This window comes from Bombina bombina, chromosome 2 (assembly GCF_027579735.1).
Source record: "Bombina bombina isolate aBomBom1 chromosome 2, aBomBom1.pri, whole genome shotgun sequence".
Classification (NCBI taxonomy): domain Eukaryota; kingdom Metazoa; phylum Chordata; class Amphibia; order Anura; family Bombinatoridae; genus Bombina; species Bombina bombina.
In genome coordinates this window covers 398,488,605-398,511,357 of record NC_069500.1, presented here as the reverse complement: position 1 = coordinate 398,511,357, position 22,753 = coordinate 398,488,605, and the positions used below count along the sequence as shown (strand labels likewise).

At 41.3% G+C, this 22,753-nt stretch overlaps 1 protein-coding gene across 4 annotated transcripts in view; it reads right to left on the bottom strand.

Moving 5' to 3' along the window:
* Positions 1–22,753, bottom strand: part of LOC128648915 (E1A-binding protein p400) — a 459,430-nt gene that overhangs the window by 132,605 nt on the left and 304,072 nt on the right. For all 4 annotated transcript variants that reach the window (XM_053701869.1, XM_053701871.1, XM_053701873.1 and 1 more), the window contains 2 exons: positions 8,822–9,016; positions 8,575–8,737 (listed from right to left, as the gene is read on the bottom strand). In XM_053701869.1, the coding sequence (XP_053557844.1) occupies positions 8,575–8,737; positions 8,822–9,016 (358 nt within the window). The remainder of the gene's footprint in view (positions 1–8,574; positions 8,738–8,821; positions 9,017–22,753) is intronic.

Below are 22,753 nucleotides of genomic sequence, written 5' to 3'. Positions count from 1 at the left end.
ATCCTGGCTATCTTGAAACCAATTCTGTACCCTTCTGAAACAATGTTCTGAATCCAAAGATTGTGAACAGAATTGATCCAAATTTCTTTGAAAAAACGTAACCTGCCCCCTACCAGCTGAGCTGGAATGAGGGCCGCACCTTCATGTGGACTTAGAAGCAGGCTTTGCCTTTCTAGAAGGCTTGGATTTATTCCAGACTGGAGATGGTTTCCAAACTGAAACTGCTCCTGAGGATGAAGGATCAGGCTTTTGTTCTTTGTTGAAACGAAAGGAACGAAAAACAGAATTTATGTTTACCTGATAAATTACTTTCTCCAACGGTGTGTCCGGTCCACGGCGTCATCCTTACTTGTGGGATATTCTCTTCCCCAACAGGAAATGGCAAAGAGCCCAGCAAAGCTGGTCACATGATCCCTCCTAGGCTCCGCCTACCCCAGTCATTCGACCGACGTAAAGGAGGAATATTTGCATAGGAGAAACCATATGTTACCGTGGTGACTGTAGTTAAAGAAAATAAATTATCAGACCTGATTAAAAAAACCAGGGTGGGCCGTGGACCGGACACACCGTTGGAGAAAGTAATTTATCAGGTAAACATAAATTCTGTTTTCTCCAACATAGGTGTGTCCGGTCCACGGCGTCATCCTTACTTGTGGGAACCAATACCAAAGCTTTAGGACACGGATGAAGGGAGGGAGCAAATCAGGTCACCTAAATGGAAGGCACCACGGTTTGCAAAACCTTTCTCCCAAAAATAGCCTCAGAAGAAGCAAAAGTATCAAATTTGTAAAATTTAGAAAAAGTGTGCAGTGAAGACCAAGTCGCTGCCTTACATATCTGATCAACAGAAGCCTCGTTCTTGAAGGCCCATGTGGAAGCCACAGCCCTAGTGGAGTGAGCTGTGATTCTTTCAGGAGGCTGCCGTCCGGCAGTCTCATAAGCCAATCGGATAATGCTTTTAATCCAGAAGGAGAGAGAGGTAGAAGTTGCTTTTTGACCTCTCCATTTACCAGAATAAACAACAAACAAAGACAAAGTTTGTCTGAAATCCTTAGTAGCTGCTAAGTAAAATTTGAGAGCACGAACTACATCCAAGTTGTGCAACAAACGTTCCTTCTTTGAAACTGGATTAGGACACAAAGAAGGCACAACTATCTCCTGGTTAATGTTTTTGTTAGAAACAACTTTTGGAAGAAAACCAGGTTTAGTACGCAAAACCACCTTATCTGCATGGAACACCAGATAAGGAGAAGAACACTGCAGAGCAGATAATTCTGAAACTCTTCTAGCAGAAGAAATTGCAACCAAAAACAAAACTTTCCAAGATAATAACTTAATATCAACGGAATGTAAGGGTTCAAACGGAACCCCCTGAAGAACTGAAAGAACTAGGTTGAGACTCCAAGGAGGAGTCAAAATTTTGTAAACAGGCTTGATTCTAACCAGAGCCTGAACAAAGGCTAGAACATCTGGCACAGCTGCCAGCTTTTTGTGAAGTAACACAGACAAGGCAGAAATCTGTCCCATCAAGGAACTTGCAGATAATCCTTTTCCCAATCCTTCTCGAAGGAAGGATAGACTCTTAGGAATCTTAACCTTGTCCCAAGGGAATCCTGCAGATTCACACCAACAGATATACCAAATTATGTGGTAATTTTCTGGTTACAGGCTTTCAGGCCTGAACAAGAGTATTAATAACAGAATCTGAGAACCCTCGCTTTGATAAGATCAAGCGTTCAATCTCCAAGCAGTCAGCTGGAGTGGGTCGAACGGACCTAGAACAAGAAGGTCTCGTCTCAAAGGTAGCTTCCATGGTGGAGCCGATGACATATTCACCAGATCTGTATACCAAGTCCTGCGTGGCCACGCAGGAGCTATCAAAATCACCGACGCCCTCTCCTGATTGATCCTGGCTACCAGCCTGGGGATGAGAGGAAACGGCGGGAACACATAAGCTAGTTTGAAGGTCCAAGGTGCTACTAGTGCATCCACTAGAGCCGCCTTGGGATCCCTGGATCTGTACCCGTAGTAAGGAACTCTGAAGTTCTGACGAGAGGCCATCAGATCCATGTCTGGAATGCCCCACGGTTGAGTGACTTGGGCAAAGATTTCCGGATGGAGTTCCCACTCCCCCGGATGCAATGTCTGACGACTCAGAAAATCCGCTTCCCAATTTCCCACTCCTGGGATGTGGATAGCAGACAGGTGGCAGGAGTGAGACTCCGCCCATAGAATGATTTTGGTCACTTCGTCCATCGCTAGGGAACTCCTTGTTCCCCCCTGATGGTTGATGTATGAACTTGGCCCTCGCTAGCTGAGGCCAAGCTTTGAGAGCATCGAATATCGCTCTCAGTTCCAGAATATTTATCGGTAGAAGAGATTCTACCCGAGACCAAAGACCCTGAGCTTTCAGGGATCCCCAGACCGCGCCCCAGCCCATCAGACTGGCGACGGTCGTGACAATGACCCACTCTGGTCTGCGGAAGGTCATCCCTTGTGACAGGTTGTCCAGGGACAGCCACCAACGGAATGAGTCTCTGGTCCTCTGATTTACTTGTATCTTCGGAGATAAGTCTGAATAGTCCCCATTCCACTGACTGAGCAGGAACAGTTGTAATGGTCTTAGATGAATGCGCACAAAAGGAACTATGTCCATTGCCGCTACCATCAAACCTATCACTTCCATGCACTGCGCTATGGAAGGAAGAGGAACGGAATGAAGTATCCGACAAGAGTCTAGAAGTTTTGTTTTTCTGGCTTCTGTCAGAAAAACCCTCATTTCTAAGGAGTCTATTATAGTTCCCAAGAAGGGAACCCTCGTTGACGGAGATAGAGAACTCTTTTCCACGTTCACTTTCCATCCGTGAGATCTGAGAAAGGCCAGGACAATGTCCGTGTGAGCCTTTACTTGAGGAAGGGACGACGCACGAATCAGAATGTCGTCCAAGTAAGGTACTACAGCAATGCCCCTTGGTCTTAGCACCGCCAGAAGGGACCCTAGTACCTATGAGAAAATCCTAGGAGCAGTGGCTAATCCGAAAGAAAACGCCACGAACTGGAAATGCTTGTCCAGGAATTCAAACCTTAGGAACCGATGATGTTCCTTGTGGATAGGAATATGTAGATACGCATCCTTGAAATCCACCTTGGTCATGAATTGACCTTCCTGGATGGAAGGAAGAAGTGTTCGAATGGTTTCCATCTTGAACGATGGAACCTTGAGAAACTTGTTCAAGATCTTGAGATCTAAGATTGGTCTGAACGTTCCCTCTTTTTTGGGAACTATGAACAGATTGAAGTAGAACCCCATCCCTTGTTCTCCTAATGGAACAGGATGAATCACTCCCATTTTTAGCAGGTCTTCTACCCAATGTAAGAATGCCTGTCTTCTTATGTGGTCTGAAGACAACTGAGACCTGTGGAACCTCCCCCTTGGAGGAAGCCCCTTGAACTCCAGAGAATAACCTTGGGAGACTATTTCTAGCGCCCAAGGGTCCAGAACATCTCTTGCCCCAGCTTGAGCGAAGAGAGAGCGTCTGCCCCCCACCAGATCCGGTCCCGGATCGGGGGCCCGCATTTCATGCTGTCTTGGTAGCAGTGGCAGATTTCCTGGCCTGCTTTCCTTTGTTCCAGCCTTGCATAGGTCTCCAGGCTGGATTGGCTTGATAAGTATTACCTTCCTGCTTAGAGGACGTAGCCCTTGGGGCTGATCCGTTTCTGCGAAAGGGACGAAACTTAGGTTTATTTTTGGTCTTGAAAAGACCTATCCTGAGGAAGGGCGTGGCCCTTGCCCCAGTGATATCAGAGATAATCTCTTTCAAGTCAGGGCCAAAGAGTGTTTTCCCCTTGAAAGGAATGTCAAGCAATTTGTTCTTGGAAGACGCATCCGCTGCCCAAGATTTTAACCAAAGCGCTCTGCGCCACAATAGCAAACCCAGAATTTTTTCTCCGCTAACCTAGCCAATTGCAAGGTGGCGTCTAGGGTGAAAGAATTAGCCAATTTAAGAGCACGAATTCTGTCCATAATCTCCTCATAAGAAGAAGAATTACTAATAATCGCCTTTCCTAGCTCAAACTAGAAACACGCGGCTGCAGTGACAGGGACAATGCATGCAATTGGTTGTAGAAGGGAACCTTGCTGAACAAACATCTTTAGCAGACCTTCTAATTTTTTATCCATAGGATCTTGGAAAGCACAACTATCTTCTATGGGTATAGTGGCGCGCTTGTGTAGAGTAGAAACCGCCCCCTCGACCTTGGGGACTGTCTGCCATCAGTCCTTTCTGGTGTCGACTATAGGAAAACAATTTTATAAATATGGGGGGAGGTACTAAAGGTATACCGGGCCTGTCCCATTCTGTACTAACAATGTACGCCACCCGCTTGGATATAGGAAAAGCTTCGGGGGGCCCCGGGGCCTCTAAGAACTTTTCCATTTTACATAGTGGTTCTGGAATGACCAGATAATCACAATCATCCAAATTGGATAACACCTCCTTAAGCAGAGCGCGGAGATGTTCCAACTTAAATTTAAAAGCAATCACATCAGGTTCAGCTTGTTGAGAAATGTTTCCTGAATCTGAAATTTCTCCCTCAGACAAAACCTCCCTGGCCCCCTCAGACTGGTGTAGGGGCCCTTCAGAAACCATATCATCAGCGTTCTCATGCTCTACAGAATTTTCTAAAACAGAGCAGTCGCGCTTTCACTGATAAGTGGGCATATTGGCTAAAATGTTTTTGATAGAATTATCCATTACAGCCGTTAAATGTTGCATAGTAAGGAGTATTGGCGCACTAGATGTACTAGGGGCCTCCTGTATGGGCAAGACTGGTGTAGACGAAGGAGGGGATGATGCAGTACCATGCTTACTCCCCTCACTTGAGGAATCATCTTGGGCATCATTTTTACTAAATTTTTTTATGACATAAAATACATATAGTTAAATGAGAATGAACCTTGGTTTCCCCACAGTCAGAACACAATCTATCTGGTAGTTCAGACATGTTAAACAGGCATAAACTTGATACCAAAGCACAAAAAACGTTTTAAAATAAACCGTTACTGTCACTTTAAATTTTAAACTAAACACACTTTATTACTGCAATTGCGAAAAAGTATGAAGGAATTGTTCAAAATTCACCAAAATTTCACCACAGTGTCTTAAAGCCTTAAAAGTATTGCACACCAAATTTGGAAGCTTTAACCCTTAAAATAACGGAACCGGAGCCGTTTTTATATTTAACCCCTTTACAGTCCCTGGAATCTGCTTTGCTGAGACCCAACCAAGCCCAAAGGGGAATACGATACCAAATGATGCCTTCAGAAAGACCTTTCTATGTATCAGAGCTCCACACACATGCAGCTGCATGCCATGCTGTCCTCAAAAACAAGTGCGCCATACCGGCGCGAAAATGAGACTCTGCCTATGCTTTGGGAAAGCCCCTAAAGAATAAGGTGTCTAAAACAGTGCCTGCCGATATTATTATATCAAAATACCCAGATAAAATGATTCCTCAAGGCTAAATATGTGTTAATAATCAATCGATTTAGCCCAGAAAAAGTCTACAGTTTAAATAAGCCCTGTGAAGCCCTTATTTACAATCGTAATAAACATGGCTTACCGGATCCCATAGGGAAAATGACAGCTTCCAGCATTACATCGTCTTGTTAGAATGTGTCATACCTCAAGCAGCAAGGGACTGCAAACTGTTCCCCCAACTGAAGTTAATTGCTCTCAACAGTCCTGTGTGGAACAGCCATGGATTTTAGTTACGGTTGCTAAAATCATTTTCCTCATACAAACAGAATTCTTCATCTCTTTTCTGTTTCTGAGTAAATAGTACGTACCAGCACTATTTGAAAATAACAAACTCTTGATTGAATAATGAAAAACTACAGTTAAACACTAAAAAACTCTAAGCCATCTCCGTGGAGATGTTGCCTGTACAACGGCAAAGAGAATGACTGGGGTAGGCGGAGCCTAGGAGGGATCATGTGACCAGCTTTGCTGGGCTCTTTGCCATTTCCTGTTGGGGAAGAGAATATCCCACAAGTAAGGATGACGCCGTGGACCGGACACACCTATGTTGGAGAAACGATTATTAGCCCTGTTTTTACCCTTAGATTTTTTATCCTGTGGTAAAAAAGTTCCTTTCCCACCAGTAACAGTTGAGATAATGGAATCCAACTGAGAACCAAATAATTTGTTACCCTGGAAAGAAATGGAAAGTAGAGTTGATTTAGAAGCCATATCAGCATTCCAAGTTTTAAGCCATAAAGCTCTTCTAGCTAAAATAGCTAGAGACATAAACCTGACATCAACTCTGATAATATCAAAAATGGCATCACAGATAAAATTATTAGCATGCTGAAGAAGAATAATAATATTATGAGAATCATGATCTGTTACTTGTTGTGCTAAAGTCTCCAACCAAAAAGTTGAAGCTGCAGCAACATCAGCCAAAGATATAGCAGGTCTAAGAAGATTACCTGAACACAGATAAGCTTTTCTTAGAAAGGATTCAATTTTCCTATCTAAAGGATCTTTAAACGAAGTACCATCTGACGTAGGAATAGTAGTACGTTTAGCAAGGGTAGAAATAGCCCCATCGACTTTAGGGATTTTGTCCCAAAATTCTAATCTGTCAGACGGCACAGGATATAATTGCTTAAAACGTTTAGAAGGAGTAAATGAATTACCCAATTTATCCCATTCTCTGGAAATTACTTCAGAAATAGCATTAGGAACAGGAAAAACTTCTGGAATAACCACAGGAGATTTAAATACCTTATCTAAACGTTTAGAATTAGTATCAAGAGGACCAGAATCCTCTATTTCTAAAGCAATTAGTACTTCTTTAAGTAAAGAACGAATAAATTCCATTTTAAATAAATATGAAGATTTATCAGCATCAATCTCTGAGACAGAATCCTCTGAACCAGAAGAGTCATCAGAATCAGAATGATGATGTTCATTTAAAAATTCATCTGTAGAGAGAGAAGTTCCATTCTGCACCTTAGATGTTGAGGGAACTGCAACAGGCAATGGTACATTACTAAAGGAAATATTATCTGCTTTAACAAGTTTGTCATGACAATTAATACAAACAACAGCCGGAGGAATAGCTACCAAAAGTTTACAGCAGATACACTTAGCTTTGGTAGTTCCAGCACTAGACAGCGATTTTCCTGAAGTATCTTCAGACTCAGATGCAACGTGAGACATCTTGCAATATGTAAGAGAAAAAACAACATATAAAGCAAAATTGATCAAATTCCTTAAATGACAGTTTCAGGAATGGGAAAAAATGCCAATAAACAAGCTTCTAGTAACCAGAAGCAAAGAAAAAATGAGACTGAAATAATGTGGAGACAAAAGCGACGCCCATATTTTTTGGCGCCAAATAATACGCCCACATTGTTTGGTGCCTAAATGCTTTTTGGCGCCAAAAATGACGCCACATCCGGAACGCCGACATTTTTGGCGCAAAAGGACGTCAAAAAATGACGCAACTTCCGGCGACACGTATGACGCCGGAAACAGAAAAGATTTTTTGCGCCAAAAAAGTCTGCGCCAAGAATGACGCAATAAAATGAAGCATTTTCGGCCCCCGCGAGCCTAACAGCCCACAGGGAAAAAAAGTCAAATTTTTAAGGTAAGAAAAAATGATTGATTCAAATGCATTATCCCAAATATAAAACTGACTGTCTGAAAATAAGGAATGTTGAACATTCTGAGTCAAGGCAAATAAATGTTTGAATACATATATTTAGAACTTTATAAAGTGCCCAACCATAGCTTAGAGTGTCACAGAAAATAAGATTTACTTACCCCAGGACACTCATCTACATGTTTGTAGAAAGCCAAACCAGTACTGAAACGAAAATCAGCAGAGGTAATGGTATATAAATAAGAGTATATCGTCGATCTGAAAAGGGAGGTAAGAGATGAATCTCTACGATCGATAACAGAGAACCTATGAAATAGACCCCGTAGAAGGAGATCACTGCATTCAAATAGGCAATACTCTCCTCACATCCCTCTGACATTCACTGCACGCTGAGAGGAAAACCGGGCTCCAACTTGCTGCGGAGCGCATATCAACGTAGAATCTAGCACAAACTTACTTCACCACCTCCATAGGAGGCAAAGTTTGTAAAACTGAATTGTGGGTGTGGTGAGGGGTGTATTTATAGGCATTTTGAGGTTTGGGAAACTTTGCCCCTCCTGGTAGGAATGTATATCCCATACGTCACTAGCTCATGGACTCTTGCTAATTACATGAAAGAAATATGTACACACTTGTGAATGTGGCTCTTACATCTTGTTCTTTTACATTTGAACTAAGTACTTTAAATTCAATTATCATTCAAGAGAAAGCTGTATATCTCTCTAAAACAAATATCCATATTACAAGTTCCTCACAAGTAAAACAAAATTGGAGCGTACCCTTGCTCTGGGAAAAAAAAAAATCCTTTTAACAATTTTTATAAGATGTTAACATAAAGGATTTATTTTACTAAGATTAGTGTCCTATTTGCCAATATATTGTTGAAATAAAAGTTCAAGATACCTGCTACTTTTTGGGGCTGATTGATGGAGACACTGATACCTGCCACTGTAACAGGCAAAGTGGTGACACCTCCAGATACAACTGCCGACACCACCGGAGGCTTTGTAAGAGTAACCTGCGCTGTTTGCCCTTGCTGAGCTTGGATCTGCCCCTGAGCTTGTAGCTAGAAAAACAAATGGTCATTTATCAGAGGAAAATATTTTTTTATAAATGAAACCGTGAATTTTCTTCCTTATGGTGAGCTTACCAGTCGAGCCACCTGTAGATTTGTCACTGTAGCGCCAGTAAGGACAGTCCCAGCACGGGAAGCTGTGACAGTCGCAAGCTGCTGGGTTTGCTGTGGCTGGACTTGCACTTGAGTAGTGGTGCCAGCCAGGGTACTAGCCTGGGCCACCTGCTGGGAAAGCTGAAGCTTTTGTTTTTGTAATTTCAGCAGTTGTTCCTATGGCCAAGAGAAAAACACAAGAGTAAAAGATTAGGCAGTATATTTACCAAAGCTTTATTGCAATTAAGTTATGATATCTGGAGAACTTCTATTATACAAAGAGGCTCAGACATACATATTTAAAGGGATATTAAAAAAAATGTTTCCCTCCTGATTTAGACAGAGCATACCATTTTTATACAATTTTCCAATTTACTCCTATTACAAAATTTGCTTCATTCTCGTGGTATCCTTTGTTGAAGGTGCAGCAATGCTCTACTGGGAGCTAGCTGACCACATCAGGTGAGCCAATGACAAGAAGCATACAGGTGCAGCCACCAATCACCAGCTAGCTCCCATTAGTGCATTGCTTCTACTGAGCTTACCTAGGTAGGTTTTTCAACAAAAAGTAAATTTATGCTTACCTGATAAATTAATTTCTTCTACGATACGAAGAGTCCACAGATTTCATACTTACTTGTGGGTTATTAACCTCCTGCTAACAGGAAGTGGCAAAGAGCACCACAGCAGAGCTGTATATATAGCTCCTCCCTTCGCTCCACCCCCAGTCATTCGACCGAAGGTTTAGGAAGAGAAAGTAAAAGCTAAAGGTGCAGAGGTGACTGAAGTTATAAAAAATAAAATCTAAATCTGTCTGAAAATATGACAGGGAGGGCCGTGGACTCGTATCGTAGAAGAAATTAATTTATCAGGTAAGCATAAATTTACTTTTCTTCTACAAGATACGACGAGTCCACGGATTTCATCCTTACTTGTGGGATACAATACCAAAGCTACAGGACACGGATGAAATGGGAGGGACAAGACAGAGACCTAAACGGAAGGCACCACTGCTTGAAGAACTTTTCTCCCAAAAACAGCCTCGGAAGAAGCAAAAGTATCAAATTTGTAAAATTTGGAAAAAGTATGAAGAGACGACCAAGTCGCAGCCTTGCAAATCTGTTCAACAGAAGCATCGTTTTTAAAAGTCCATGTGGAAGCCACAGCCCTAGTAGAATGAGCCGTAATTCTTTCAGGAGGCTGCTATCCAGCAGTCTCATATGCCAGGCGGATGATACTCCTCAGCCAAAAAGAAAGAGAGGTAGCCATAGCTTTCTGACCCCTACGCTTTCCAGAATAAACAATGAATAATCAAGATGATTGACGGAAAACATAATTTATGTAAGAACTTACCTGATAAATTCATTTCTTTCATATTAACAAGAGTCCATGAGCTAGTGACGTATGGGATATACATTCCTACCAGGAGGGGCAAAGTTTCCCAAACCTTAAAATGCCTATAAATACACCCCTCACCACACCCACAAATCAGTTTAACGAATAGCCAAGAAGTGGGGTGATAAGAAAAAAAGTGCGAAGCATATAAAATAAGGAATTGGAATAATTGTGCTTTATACAAAAAAATCATAACCACCACAAAAAAGGGTGGGCCTCATGGACTCTTGTTAATATGAAAGAAATGAATTTATCAGGTAAGTTCTTACATAAATTATGTTTTCTTTCATGTAATTAACAAGAGTCCATGAGCTAGTGACGTATGGGATAATGACTACCCAAGATGTGGATCTTTCCACACAAGAGTCACTAGAGAGGGAGGGATAAAATAAAGACAGCCAATTCCTGCTGAAAATAATCCACACCCAAAATAAAGTTTTACGAAAAACATAAGCAGAAGATTCAAACTGAAACCGCTGCCTGAAGAACTTTTCTACCAAAAACTGCTTCAGAAGAAGAAAATACATCAAAATGGTAGAATTTAGTAAAAGTATGCAAAGAGGACCAAGTTGCTGCTTTGCAGATCTGGTCAACCGAAGCTTCATTCCTAAACGCCCAGGAAGTAGATACTGACCTAGTAGAATGAGCTGTAATTCTCTGAGGCGGAATTTTACCCGACTCAACATAGGCAAGATGAATTAAAGATTTCAACCAAGATGCCAAAGAAATGGCAGAAGCTTTCTGGCCTTTCCTAGAACCGGAAAAAATAACAAATAGACTAGAAGTCTTACGGAAAGATTTCGTAGCTTCAACATAATATTTCAAAGCTCTAACAACATCCAAAGAATGCAACGATTTCTCCTTAGAATTCTTAGGATTAGGACATAATGAAGGAACCACAATTTCTCTACTAATGTTGTTGGAATTCACAACTTTAGGTAAAAATTCAAAAGAAGTTCGCAACACCGCCTTATCCTGATGAAAAATCAGAAAAGGAGACTCACAAGAAAGAGCAGATAATTCAGAAACTCTTCTAGCAGAAGAGATGGCCAAAAGGAACAAAACTTTCCAAGAAAGTAATTTAATGTCCAATGAATGCATAGGTTCAAACGGAGGAGCTTGAAGAGCTCCCAGAACCAAATTCAAACTCCATGGAGGAGAAATTGACTTAATGACAGGTTTTATACGAACCAAAGCTTGTACAAAACAATGAATATCAGGAAGAATAGCAATCTTTCTGTGAAAAAGAACAGAAAGAGCGGAGATTTGTCCTTTCAAAGAACTTGCGGACAAACCCTTATCTAAACCATCCTGAAGAAACTGTAAAATTCTCGGTATTCTAAAAGAATGCCAAGAAAAATGATGAGAAAGACACCAAGAAATATAAGTCTTCCAGACTCTATAATATATCTCTCGAGATACAGATTTACGAGCCTGTAACATAGTATTAATCACGGAGTCAGAGAAACCTCTTTGACCAAGAATCAAGCGTTCAATCTCCATACCTTTAAATTTAAGGATTTCAGATCCGGATGGAAAAAAGGACCTTGCGACAGAAGGTCTGGTCTTAACGGAAGAGTCCATGGTTGGCAAGATGCCATCCGGACAAGATCCGCATACCAAAACCTGTGAGGCCATGCCGGAGCTATTAGCAGAACAAACGAGCATTCCCTCAGAATCTTGGAGATTACTCTTGGAAGAAGAACTAGAGGCGGAAAGATATAGGCAGGATGATACTTCCAAGGAAGTGATAATGCATCCACTGCCTCCGCCTGAGGATCCCGGGATCTTGACAGATACCTGGGAAGTTTCTTGTTTAGATGAGAGGCCATCAGATCTATCTCTGGGAGCCCCCACATTTGAACAATCTGAAGAAATACCTCTGGGTGAAGAGACCATTCGCCCGGATGCAACGTTTGGCGACTGAGATAATCCGCTTCCCAATTGTCTACACCTGGGATATGAACCGCAGAGATTAGACAGGAGCTGGATTCCGCCCAAACCAAAATTCGAGATACTTCTTTCATAGCCAGAGGACTGTGAGTCCCTCCTTGATGATTGATGTATGCCACAGTTGTGACATTGTCTGTCTGAAAACAAATGAACGATTCTCTCTTCAGAAGAGGCCAAAACTGAAGAGCTCTGAAAATTGCACGGAGTTCCAAAATATTGATCGGTAATCTCACCTCCTGAGATTCCCAAACTCCTTGTGCCGTCAGAGATCCCCACACAGCTCCCCAACCTGTGAGACTTGCATCTGTTGAAATTACAGTCCAGGTCGGAAGAACAAAAGAAGCCCCCTGAATTAAACGATGGTGATCTGTCCACCACGTTAGAGAGTGTCGAACAATCGGTTTTAAAGATATTAATTGATATATCTTCGTGTAATCCCTGCACCATTGGTTCAGCATACAGAGCTGAAGAGGTCGTATGTGAAAACGAGCAAAGGGGATCGCGTCCGATGCAGCAGTCATAAGACCTAGAATTTCCATGCATAAGGCTACCGAAGGGAATGATTGAGACTGAAGGTTTCGACAAGCTGTAATCAATTTTAGACGTCTCTTGTCTGTTAAAGACAGAGTCATGGACACTGAATCTATCTGGAAACCCAGAAAGGTTACCCTTGTTTGAGGAATCAAAGAACTTTTTGGTAAATTGATCCTCCAACCATGATCTTGAAGAAACAACACAAGTCGATTCGTATGAGACTCTGCTAAATGTAAAGACTGAGCAAGTACCAAGATATCGTCCAAATAAGGAAATACCACAATACCCTGTTCTCTGATTACAGACAGAAGGGCACCGAGAATCTTAGAGTCCAAAGAATCAGAATGATGGTGTTCATTTAAAAATTCATCTGTAGAGAGAGAAGATTTAAAATACTTTTTACGTTTACTAGAAGGAGAAATAACAGACAAAGCCTTCTTTATAGATTCAGAAACAAAATCTCTTATGTTATCAGGAACATTCTGCACCTTAGATGTTGAGGGAACTGCAACAGGCAATGGTACATTACTAAAGGAAATATTATCTGCTTTAACAAGTTTGTCATGACAATTATTACAAACAACAGCTGGAGGAATAGCTACCAAAAGTTTACAGCAGATACACTTAGCTTTGGTAGATCCAGCAGGCAGTGATTTTCCTGTAGTATCTTCTGGCTCAGATGCAACGTGAGACATCTTGCAATATGTAAGAGAAAAAACAACATATAAAGCAAAATAGATCAAATTCCTTATAAGACAGTTTCAGGAATGGGAAGAATGCCAAATATCAAGCTTCTAGCAACCAGAAGCAAATGAAAAATGAGACTGAAATAATGTGGAGACAAAAGCGACGCCCATATTTTTTAGCGCCAAATAAGACGCCCACATTATTTGGCGCCTAAATGCTTTTGGCGCCAAAAATGACGCCACATCCGGAACGCCGACATTTTTGGCGCAAAATAACGTCAAAAAATGACGCAACTTCCGGCGACACGTATGACGCCGGAAACGGAAAAGAATTTTTGCGCCAAAAAAGTCCGCGCCAAGAATGACGCAATAAAATGAAGCATTTTCAGCCCCCGCGAGCCTAACAGCCCACAGGGAAAAAAGTCAAATTTTTGAGGTAAGAAAAATATGATAATTCAATGCATAATCCCAAATATGAAACTGACTGTCTGAAAATAAGGAAAGTTGAACATTCTGAGTCAAGGCAAATAAATGTTTGAATACATATATTTAGAACTTTATAAATAAAGTGCCCAACCATAGCTTAGAGTGTCACAGAAAATAAGACTTACTTACCCCAGGACACTTATCTACATGTTTGTAGAAAGCCAAACCAGTACTGAAACGAGAATCAGTAGAGGTAATGGTAAATATAAGAGTATATCGTCGATCTGAAAAGGGAGGTAAGAGATGAATCTCTACGACCGATAACAGAGAACCTTATGAAATAGACCCCGTAGAAGGAGATCACTGCATTCAATAGGCAATACTCTCTTCACATCCCTCTGACATTCACTGCACGCTGAGAGGAAAACCGGGCTCCAACTTGCTGCGGAGCGCATATCAACGTAGAATCTAGCACAAACTTACTTCACCACCTCCCTTGGAGGCAAAGTTTGTAAAACTGATTTGTGGGTGTGGTGAGGGGTGTATTTATAGGCATTTTAAGGTTTGGGAAACTTTGCCCCTCCTGGTAGGAATGTATATCCCATACGTCACTAGCTCATGGACTCTTGTTAATTACATGAAAGAAATCCTTAGTCGCCTGCAAGTAAAACTTCAAGGCACGGACCACATCCAGGTTATGTAACAGACGCTCCTTCTTAGAAGAAGGATTAGGACATAATGAAGGAACCACAATTTCCTGATTAATATTCTTATTCTAAACAACCTTAGGAAGGAATCCAGGTTTGGTACGCAAAACCACCATATCAGAATGAAATATAAGATAAGGCGAATCACATTGTAACGCTGAAAGCTCAGACACTCTACGAGCAGAAGAAATAGCAACCAAAAACAAAACTTTCCAAGATAACAATTTAATATCTATGGAATGCATGGGTTCAAACGGAACCCCTTAAAGAACTCTAAGAACTAAATTCAAACTCCAGGGAGGAGTAATTGGTCTAAATACAGGCTTAAAGGGATACTGAACCCAAATTTTTTCTTTCATGATTCGGATAGAGCAAGCAATTTTAAGAAACTTTCTAATTTACTTCTGTTATCAATTTTTCAAATAAACATACCAAGAGAATGAAGAAAATTTGATAATAGGAGTACATTAGAAAGTTGCTTAAAATTGCATGCTCTATCTGAATCACAAAAGAAAAAAATTTGGGTACAGTGTCCCTTTAATTCTGGTCAGAGCCTGACAAAAAGACTGAACATCTGCCAAACGTTTGTGAAGCAAAATTGACAAATCAGAAATCTGTCCCTTTAAGGAACTCGCTGATAACCCTTTTTCCACTCCTTCTTGGAGAAAGGACAGAATCCTGGGAATCCTAACTTTACTCCATGAGTAGCCCTTGGATTCACACCAAAAAAGATATTTACGCCATATCTTATGATAAATCTTTCTAGTGACAGGCTTACGTGCCTGTATCACAGTATCAATGACCGAATCTGAGAATCCCCGCTTAGATAAAATCAAGCGTTCAATCTCCAAGCAGTCAGCTGCAGAGAATTTAGATTTGGATGTTGGAAAGGTCCTTGAATGAGAAGGTCCTGTCTCAAAGGAAATTTCCACGGTGGCAGAGAGGACATGTCCACTAGATCCGCATACCAAGTCCTGCGTGGCCATGCAGGCGCGATCAGGATTACCGAAGCTCTCTCCTGTTTGATCCGAGCAATCACGCGTGGGAGGAGAGGAAACGGTGGAAACACATAAGCTAGGCTGAACGACCAAGGCCCTGCCAAGGCATCTATCAGTTCGGCCTGAGGATCCCACGACCTGGATCCGTATCTTGGAAGCTTGGCAATCTGTCGAGATGCCATCAGATTAGAGCTGCAACAACTAATCGTCATAATCAATAATAATCGATTATGAAAATAGTTGTCAACGAATCTCATAATCGATTAATCGATTAGTTGGTTTGCAATTAGTTGGTCTGTGCACAACACCAGCTGCTTCACTCCAATGAACTCCTGCATATGGTATTGTGTTTTATAATTATGTCCTTAGCCTAAAGGACGTCTACAGACATTTTACTTTTCACTTTTTCAGGACAGTATACGTTTACAACTACCCCTGGCTTATGTGCAACCCAGATATAAAATAGTCATCATTTGGATTGGTTATATTAAATCTGGGGATTTGGAACTATGCTTTTCAGGATATGGTGCCAAGCTTGTTGTTTACACCTTGCCCCTAGATTGATGGGAGTTATTTAAATTGATGTGCACTATTATCTGTTTGCACAATTATTAGCGTATTGCTGATTATATGTACTGTATAAATAAATGTCTAAGGCTTTGTCCTGTTATTGATATACAGTCCTTAGCGCTTTTGATTTTGTTTTTTATTGCTTTTTTATATTTTTAATAAATTGTGATAATATGTACCAGATTCAACCTTTATAAGTATATCTTTGTTATTTTTAGAGCGGACTAGATATTTCCCTTAACCTTATAGCTGGTTATTTATCATTGCATATAGATATTCAAGATAGTTTTATGTTAGAATGAAGTCAAGGGTTACTTTATTGAGAGGCCCCTTGCCAAGGTAGAAAACGCGTAGCATTGGTGAAGAGCTAACAAAGATAAATATCCCACTTTGGTGAAATTGGCAAAACCCTACTTATGCACCTCAACAGCCTTTTCTCTGCTGCAGGAAATGTAGCTGCAAACAGAGAACCAGCCTTAGCCAGAAGCATGTGGACATGTTGAGATATTTGCATTTCAATGCAAAGTTTCTGAAAGAGTGAATAACAGAATGTTATTAACAGTGATAGTATAAGTCTTTCTAGTTCTACCTCTTTTCAAACAGTTTGTGGTTTTGTTTTGTTTAATTATAAAACTGTGCTCTGCTGCTTAAAAATTGAAGAAACAGTTGTGTTAATGTAAAGTTTTAGTCTGAAGTTTATATTTGTAACACTCATTATGTGGATTTTATTTAAAACATAGAAAACTATTATTGATTCTCTTTTTATCCGATTAGTCGATTAATCGAAAAAATAATCGGCCGATTAATCGATTATGAAAATAATCGTTAGTTGCAGCCCTACATCAGATCCAATTCTGGTCTGCCCCATCGGAGAATCAGTGAGGCAAACACCTCCGGGTGGATTTCCAACTCCCCCGGATGAAAAGTCCGTCGACTTATATATATATATATATATATATATATATATCTAAAAAAATGAGAAAGAAAGCGCACAAAGGCACCTACATAGTGCAAATCAATTTAATTTAAACAATAATACAGGGGTATATTAAAACTGCTCCCCGTAGGGTATCTACTCACAAGAGTCAACCTCAAACTTGTGAGGTATGTTTGAGCATGTAGTTTGAAAGTTCCGCTCAGAACCGCTTGCTATGAAAGTGCTTAATCAAAGAAGTCAGGACAAATCCAACCTGAATGCCGGGTGTCGCTGTCTGTAACTCGAGATCTGGACAAGTATTTCTCCCGGCCTCTTATTCCACTCACATCCCTTTTGGTAGGAGTTTTTTTGGAGTACAATCTCTCTTGAGCAAAATGGTCCGTGCAGATACAAACACAGCTGATCGCTGTTTCACAAAGACAGACGCAAGGTGGGCGTGGCCTTACGCGTTTCACGGTTGTGTCACCGCTTCGTCAGAGGAATATCCACGCCCACTGGAAGCTTCCATTAAATACGTTCTTAGTCAATGTAGACCGCCCACCTAAGCGTCTCATTTAAAAATCGGTCATGCGAATTTGTAATCCTGTTATATTATGCGATGGTCATATAGTTTAAACACAGGCAGTAAGGTTCTCTGAGAAAAGACACAAGCAAAGCTAGGTAGCAGTAATGATATCCAAACTGCTACCTAGCTTTGCTTGTGTCTTTTCTCAGAGAACCTTACTGCCTGTGTTTAAACTATATGACCATCGCATAATATAACAGGATTACAAATTCGCATGACCGATTTTTAAATGAGACGCTTAGGTGGGCGGTCTACATTGACTAAGAACGTATTTAATGGAAGCTTCCAGTGGGCGTGGATATTCCTCTGACGAAGCGGTGACACAACCGTGAAACGCGTAAGGCCACGCCCACCTTGCGTCTGTCTTTGTGAAACAGCGATCAGCTGTGTTTGTATCTGCACGGACCATTTTGCTCAAGAGAGATTGTACTCCAAAAAAACTCCTACCAAAAGGGATGTGAGTGGAATAAGAGGCCGGGAGAAATACTTGTCCAGATCTCGAGTTACAGACAGCGACACCCGGCATTCAGGTTGGATTTGTCCTGACTTCTTTGATTAAGCACTTTCATAGCAAGCGGTTCTGAGCGGAACTTTCAAACTACATGCTCAAACATACCTCACAAGTTTGAGGTTGACTCTTGTGAGTAGATACCCTACGGGGAGCAGTTTTAATATACCCCTGTATTATTGTTTAAATTAAATTGATTTGCACTATGTAGGTGCCTTTGTGCGCTTTCTTTCTCATTTTTTTAGATTTCTACCTTACTCCGTGAGATTCCGGAGGATTAATAAGATACAGCAGCCGACACCTACAATTGATCTGCACTATTACGTGGGATCCAACCAACTTATCCTTTTTATTGTGATTTATTATCTTATCATTATATATTTTATTCTGTTATATATTTCAATGAATCAATATTATTTGATTATTTGAATGTTTTGATTTTGGCATCATCCAGATATTTATATTGTATTTTAAAAAAATAGGTTTATTTAGAGCGCAGTTCTGTGTTTTGAAAGAGAGGTTTTTTAACCCTTTGACATACACGCTTTTTTTGTTTCATATATATATATATATATACAGTCATGGCCAAAAATATTGGCACCTCTGCATTGCTGTCAGATAATGCACCACTTCACCCAGAAAATTGTTGCAATTACAAATGTTTAGGCATTCTCATGTTTATTTCTTTTGTTTGTATTGGTATAATACAAAAAAGTGCAGAAAAAAATCCGCTTCCCAGTTCTCTACTCCTGGGATGTAGATCGCCTCCGCCCAACAAATTATCTTGGATACTTCTATCATCGCTAAGGAACTCCTCGTTCCCCCTGATGATTGATATAAGCCACAGTCGTGATATTGTACGACTGGAATCTGATTAATTTGGCCAACTGAGGCCATGCCTGAAGTGCATTGAATATTGCTCTCAATTCCAGAATATTGATTGGAAGTAGAGACTCCACCTGAGTCTATACACTCTGAGCCTTCAGGGAATTCCAGATTGCACCCCAGCCCAGAAGGCTGGCGTTCGTTGTCACTATCACCCACGAGGGTCTGCGGAAACACGTCCTCTGGGACAGATGATCCGGCGACAACCACCAAAGAAGAGAGTCTCTGGTCTCTTGATCCAGATTTATCTGAGGAGATAAATTTGCATAGTCCCCATTCCACTGTCCGAGCATGTACAGCTGCAGTGGTCTGAGAATAAAACGAGCAAACGGAATGATGTCCATTGCCGCTACCATTAATCCAATTACCTCAATACACTGAGCCACTGATGGCCGAGGAATGGACTGAAGGGCTCGACAAGTATTTAGAATCTTTGATTTTCTGATCTCCGTCAGAAATATTTTCATGTCTACAGAATCTATCAGAGTTCCCAAGAAGGGAACCCTTGTCCGTGGAACTAGTGAACTCTTTTCTAGGTTCACCTTCCAACCGTGAGTTCTCAGAAAGGACAACACTGTGTCTGTATGAGATTTCGTCAGATGATAAGTTGACGCCTGAATCAAAATATCGTCCAGATAAGGTGCCACTGCTATGCCCTGCGCCCTGAGAACCGCCAGAAGGGACCCTAGAACCTTTGTGAAGATCCTGGGTGCTGTGGCCAACCCGAAGGGAAGAGCCACGAACTGAAAATGTTTGTCCAGGAAGGCAAACCTTAGGTACTGATGATGATCCTTGTGAATAGGGATATGAAGGTATGCATCCTTCAAGTCCACGGTAGTCATATATTGACCTTCCTAGATCATTGGTAAAATTGTTCGGATAGTCTCCATCTTGAACGATGGGACTCTGAGAAACTTGTTTAGACACTTGAGATCTAAAATGGAGCTGAAAGTTCCCTCTTTTTTGGGAACCACGAAAAGATTTGAGTAAAACCCCTGTCCCAGTCTTGGAATGGGACAAATTACTCCCATAGTAGAGAGGTCTTTTACACAGCATAAGAACGCCTCTCCTTTTATCTGGTCTACAGACAAACCTGAAAGAAGAAATCTCCCTCTTGGGAGAAAATCCTTGAATTCCAGTTGATAGCCGTGGGTCACGATTTCCAATGCCCAGGGGTCCTGAACATCTCTTGCCCAAGCCTGGGCAAAGAAAGAAAGTCTGCCCCCTACTAGATCCGGTCCCGGATCGGGGGCCGCCCCTTCATGCTGTCTTTGAAGCAGCAGCAGGCTTCTTGGGTTGTTTACCTTTGTTCCAAGCCTGGTTGGGTCTCCAGACGGACTTGGACTGAGCAAAATTCCCTTCCTGCTTTGTGGAGGAAGAGGAAGCAGAGGGTACTCCTTTAAAATTTCGAAAGGAACGAAAATTATTTTGTTTACCCCTCATCTTAACAGACTTATCCTAAGGTAGGGCGTGACCTTTACTTCCAGTAATGTCAGAAATTATTTCCTTCAACTCAGGCCCGAATAGGGTCGTACCCTTGAAAGGAATAGCTAAGAGCTTAGACTTTGATGACACATCAGCAGACCATGATTTTAGCCATAACGCTCTACGCGCTAAAATGGCAAATCCTGCATTTTTCGCCGCCAATTTAGCAATTTGAAAGGCAGCATTTGTAATAAAAGAATTAGCTAGCTTGCGAGCCTTAATTCTATCCAAAATGTCCTCTAAAGGGGTCTCAACCTTCAGAGACTCTTCTAGAGCATTGAACCAAAAAGCTGCTGCAGTAGTAACTGGAACAATGCAAGCTGTTGGTTGTAAAAGGAAACCCTGATGAATAAATAAATTCTTTAGAAGACCCTCTAACATCTTATCCATAGGGTCTTTGAAAGCACAACTGTCTTCAATAGGTATAGTTGTACGCTTAGCCAGGGTAGAAATAGCTCCCTCAGCCTTAGGGACCGACTGCCAAGAGTCCCGAATGGTGTCTGATATGGGATACATTTTCTTGAAATTAGGAGGAGGAGAGAACGGTATACCCGGTCTGTCCCATTCCTTTTTTATAATTTCTGAAATTCTTTTAGGAACCGGAAAAACATCAGTGTAAGTAGGTACTTTTAGATTTTTGTCCAATATACACAATTTATCTGGTGGTATCACAATAGGGTCACAATCATCCAGAGTCGCTAAAACCTCCCAAAGTAACAGGAGGAATTGTTCAAGCTTAAATTTAAAGGACATGACGTCCGAATCTGTCTGAGGTAACACATTTCCTGAGTCTGAAAGTTCTCCCTCAGACAGCAATTCCCTGACCCCCAACTCAGAGAACTGTGAGGGAACATCGGAAATAGCCAACAAAGAATTAGAGGATTCAGTATTCACATTAATACCTGACCTACTGCGTTTCCCCTGTAACACTGGCAACTTAGATAATACCTTTGTAAGGGTAGTTGACATAACTGCAGCCATATCATGCAGAGTAAAAGAATTAGACGCACTTGATGTACTTGGCGTCGCTTGTGTGGGTGTTAAAGGTTGTGACACTTGGGGAGAATTAGATGGCATATCCTGATTCTCTTCAGACTGAGAATCATCCTTAGGCATACTTTCATTTCCTAAAATATGCTTTTTACATTGTAAGGCCCTTGCAGTAAAAGAGGTACACAAAGTAAGAGGGGGTTCCACAATGGCTTCTAAACACATAGAGCAATTAGTATCCTCAATGTCAGACATGTTAAACAGACTAGCAATAACCACAACAAACGTAGATCACCTTATTTATTGATTTAAAAAACACAATTAAATATTTATACTCAATTGACCCAAAAATTATTGCACCCTATAAGAACAAGGTGAATTTACCCTCTAAGAAACATTTTAAACAAAAAATATGTTTTGACAGAAAAAATGACCCCTGCACCTCGCCACAGCTCTACTGTGGCGCCTACCTGCCCCCAGGGTACAGAAAGATGACTCGACAACGATCCAGAGAGCAGAACCCAATGTTAGGCCCCACCGGAGCTAATGCCTGCTGCCTTCTCAGTCAGATTAAACTGCGCGTCTGAACGCGCGAAATAGGCCCCGCCCATCATGGACGTCGCCCTAACACTCTGTCTAACTGCATGGGAAGCGGTTTTGAAATTAAGCCATGGGGTCCCCATAGAATCTCTTAATAAAAAAACTGAAGCCCTACTGACTTTGTAAATATAAAATATAATGCCTCCCAGTGTCCAGCCCAATACAGTGTCAAATGAATAAGTATGAACACAGGATCTTCAGTAACACTCTCAGTGTACAGGTCTACTGCTTAACCCTTCCCTTGCAGGGAAAAAATGTCAGCCAGTTCTGATATACAAAAGTCTCCTCAGAAATAAAAGACTGAACATACCTCAATGCTGCTTGTAGCATGACACCGTTCTCCACACTGAAGATTTCTCTTGAACTATTTTCAGAAGCTCTCTGGGAACCAACATGGATCTTAGTTACATCTGCTAAGATCATCAACCTCAGGGCAGAAATCTTCTTCATTCCATATCTCCCTGAGGAAAATAGTACTCACCGGTACCATTTAAAATAACAGAATTTATGTTTACCTGATAAATTACTTTCTCCAACGGTGTGTCCGGTCCACGGCGTCATCCTTACTTGTGGGATATTCTCCTCCCCAACAGGAAATGGCAAAGAGCCCAGCAAAGCTGGTCACATGATCCCTCCTAGGCTCCGCCTACCCCAGTCATTCGACCGACGTTAAGG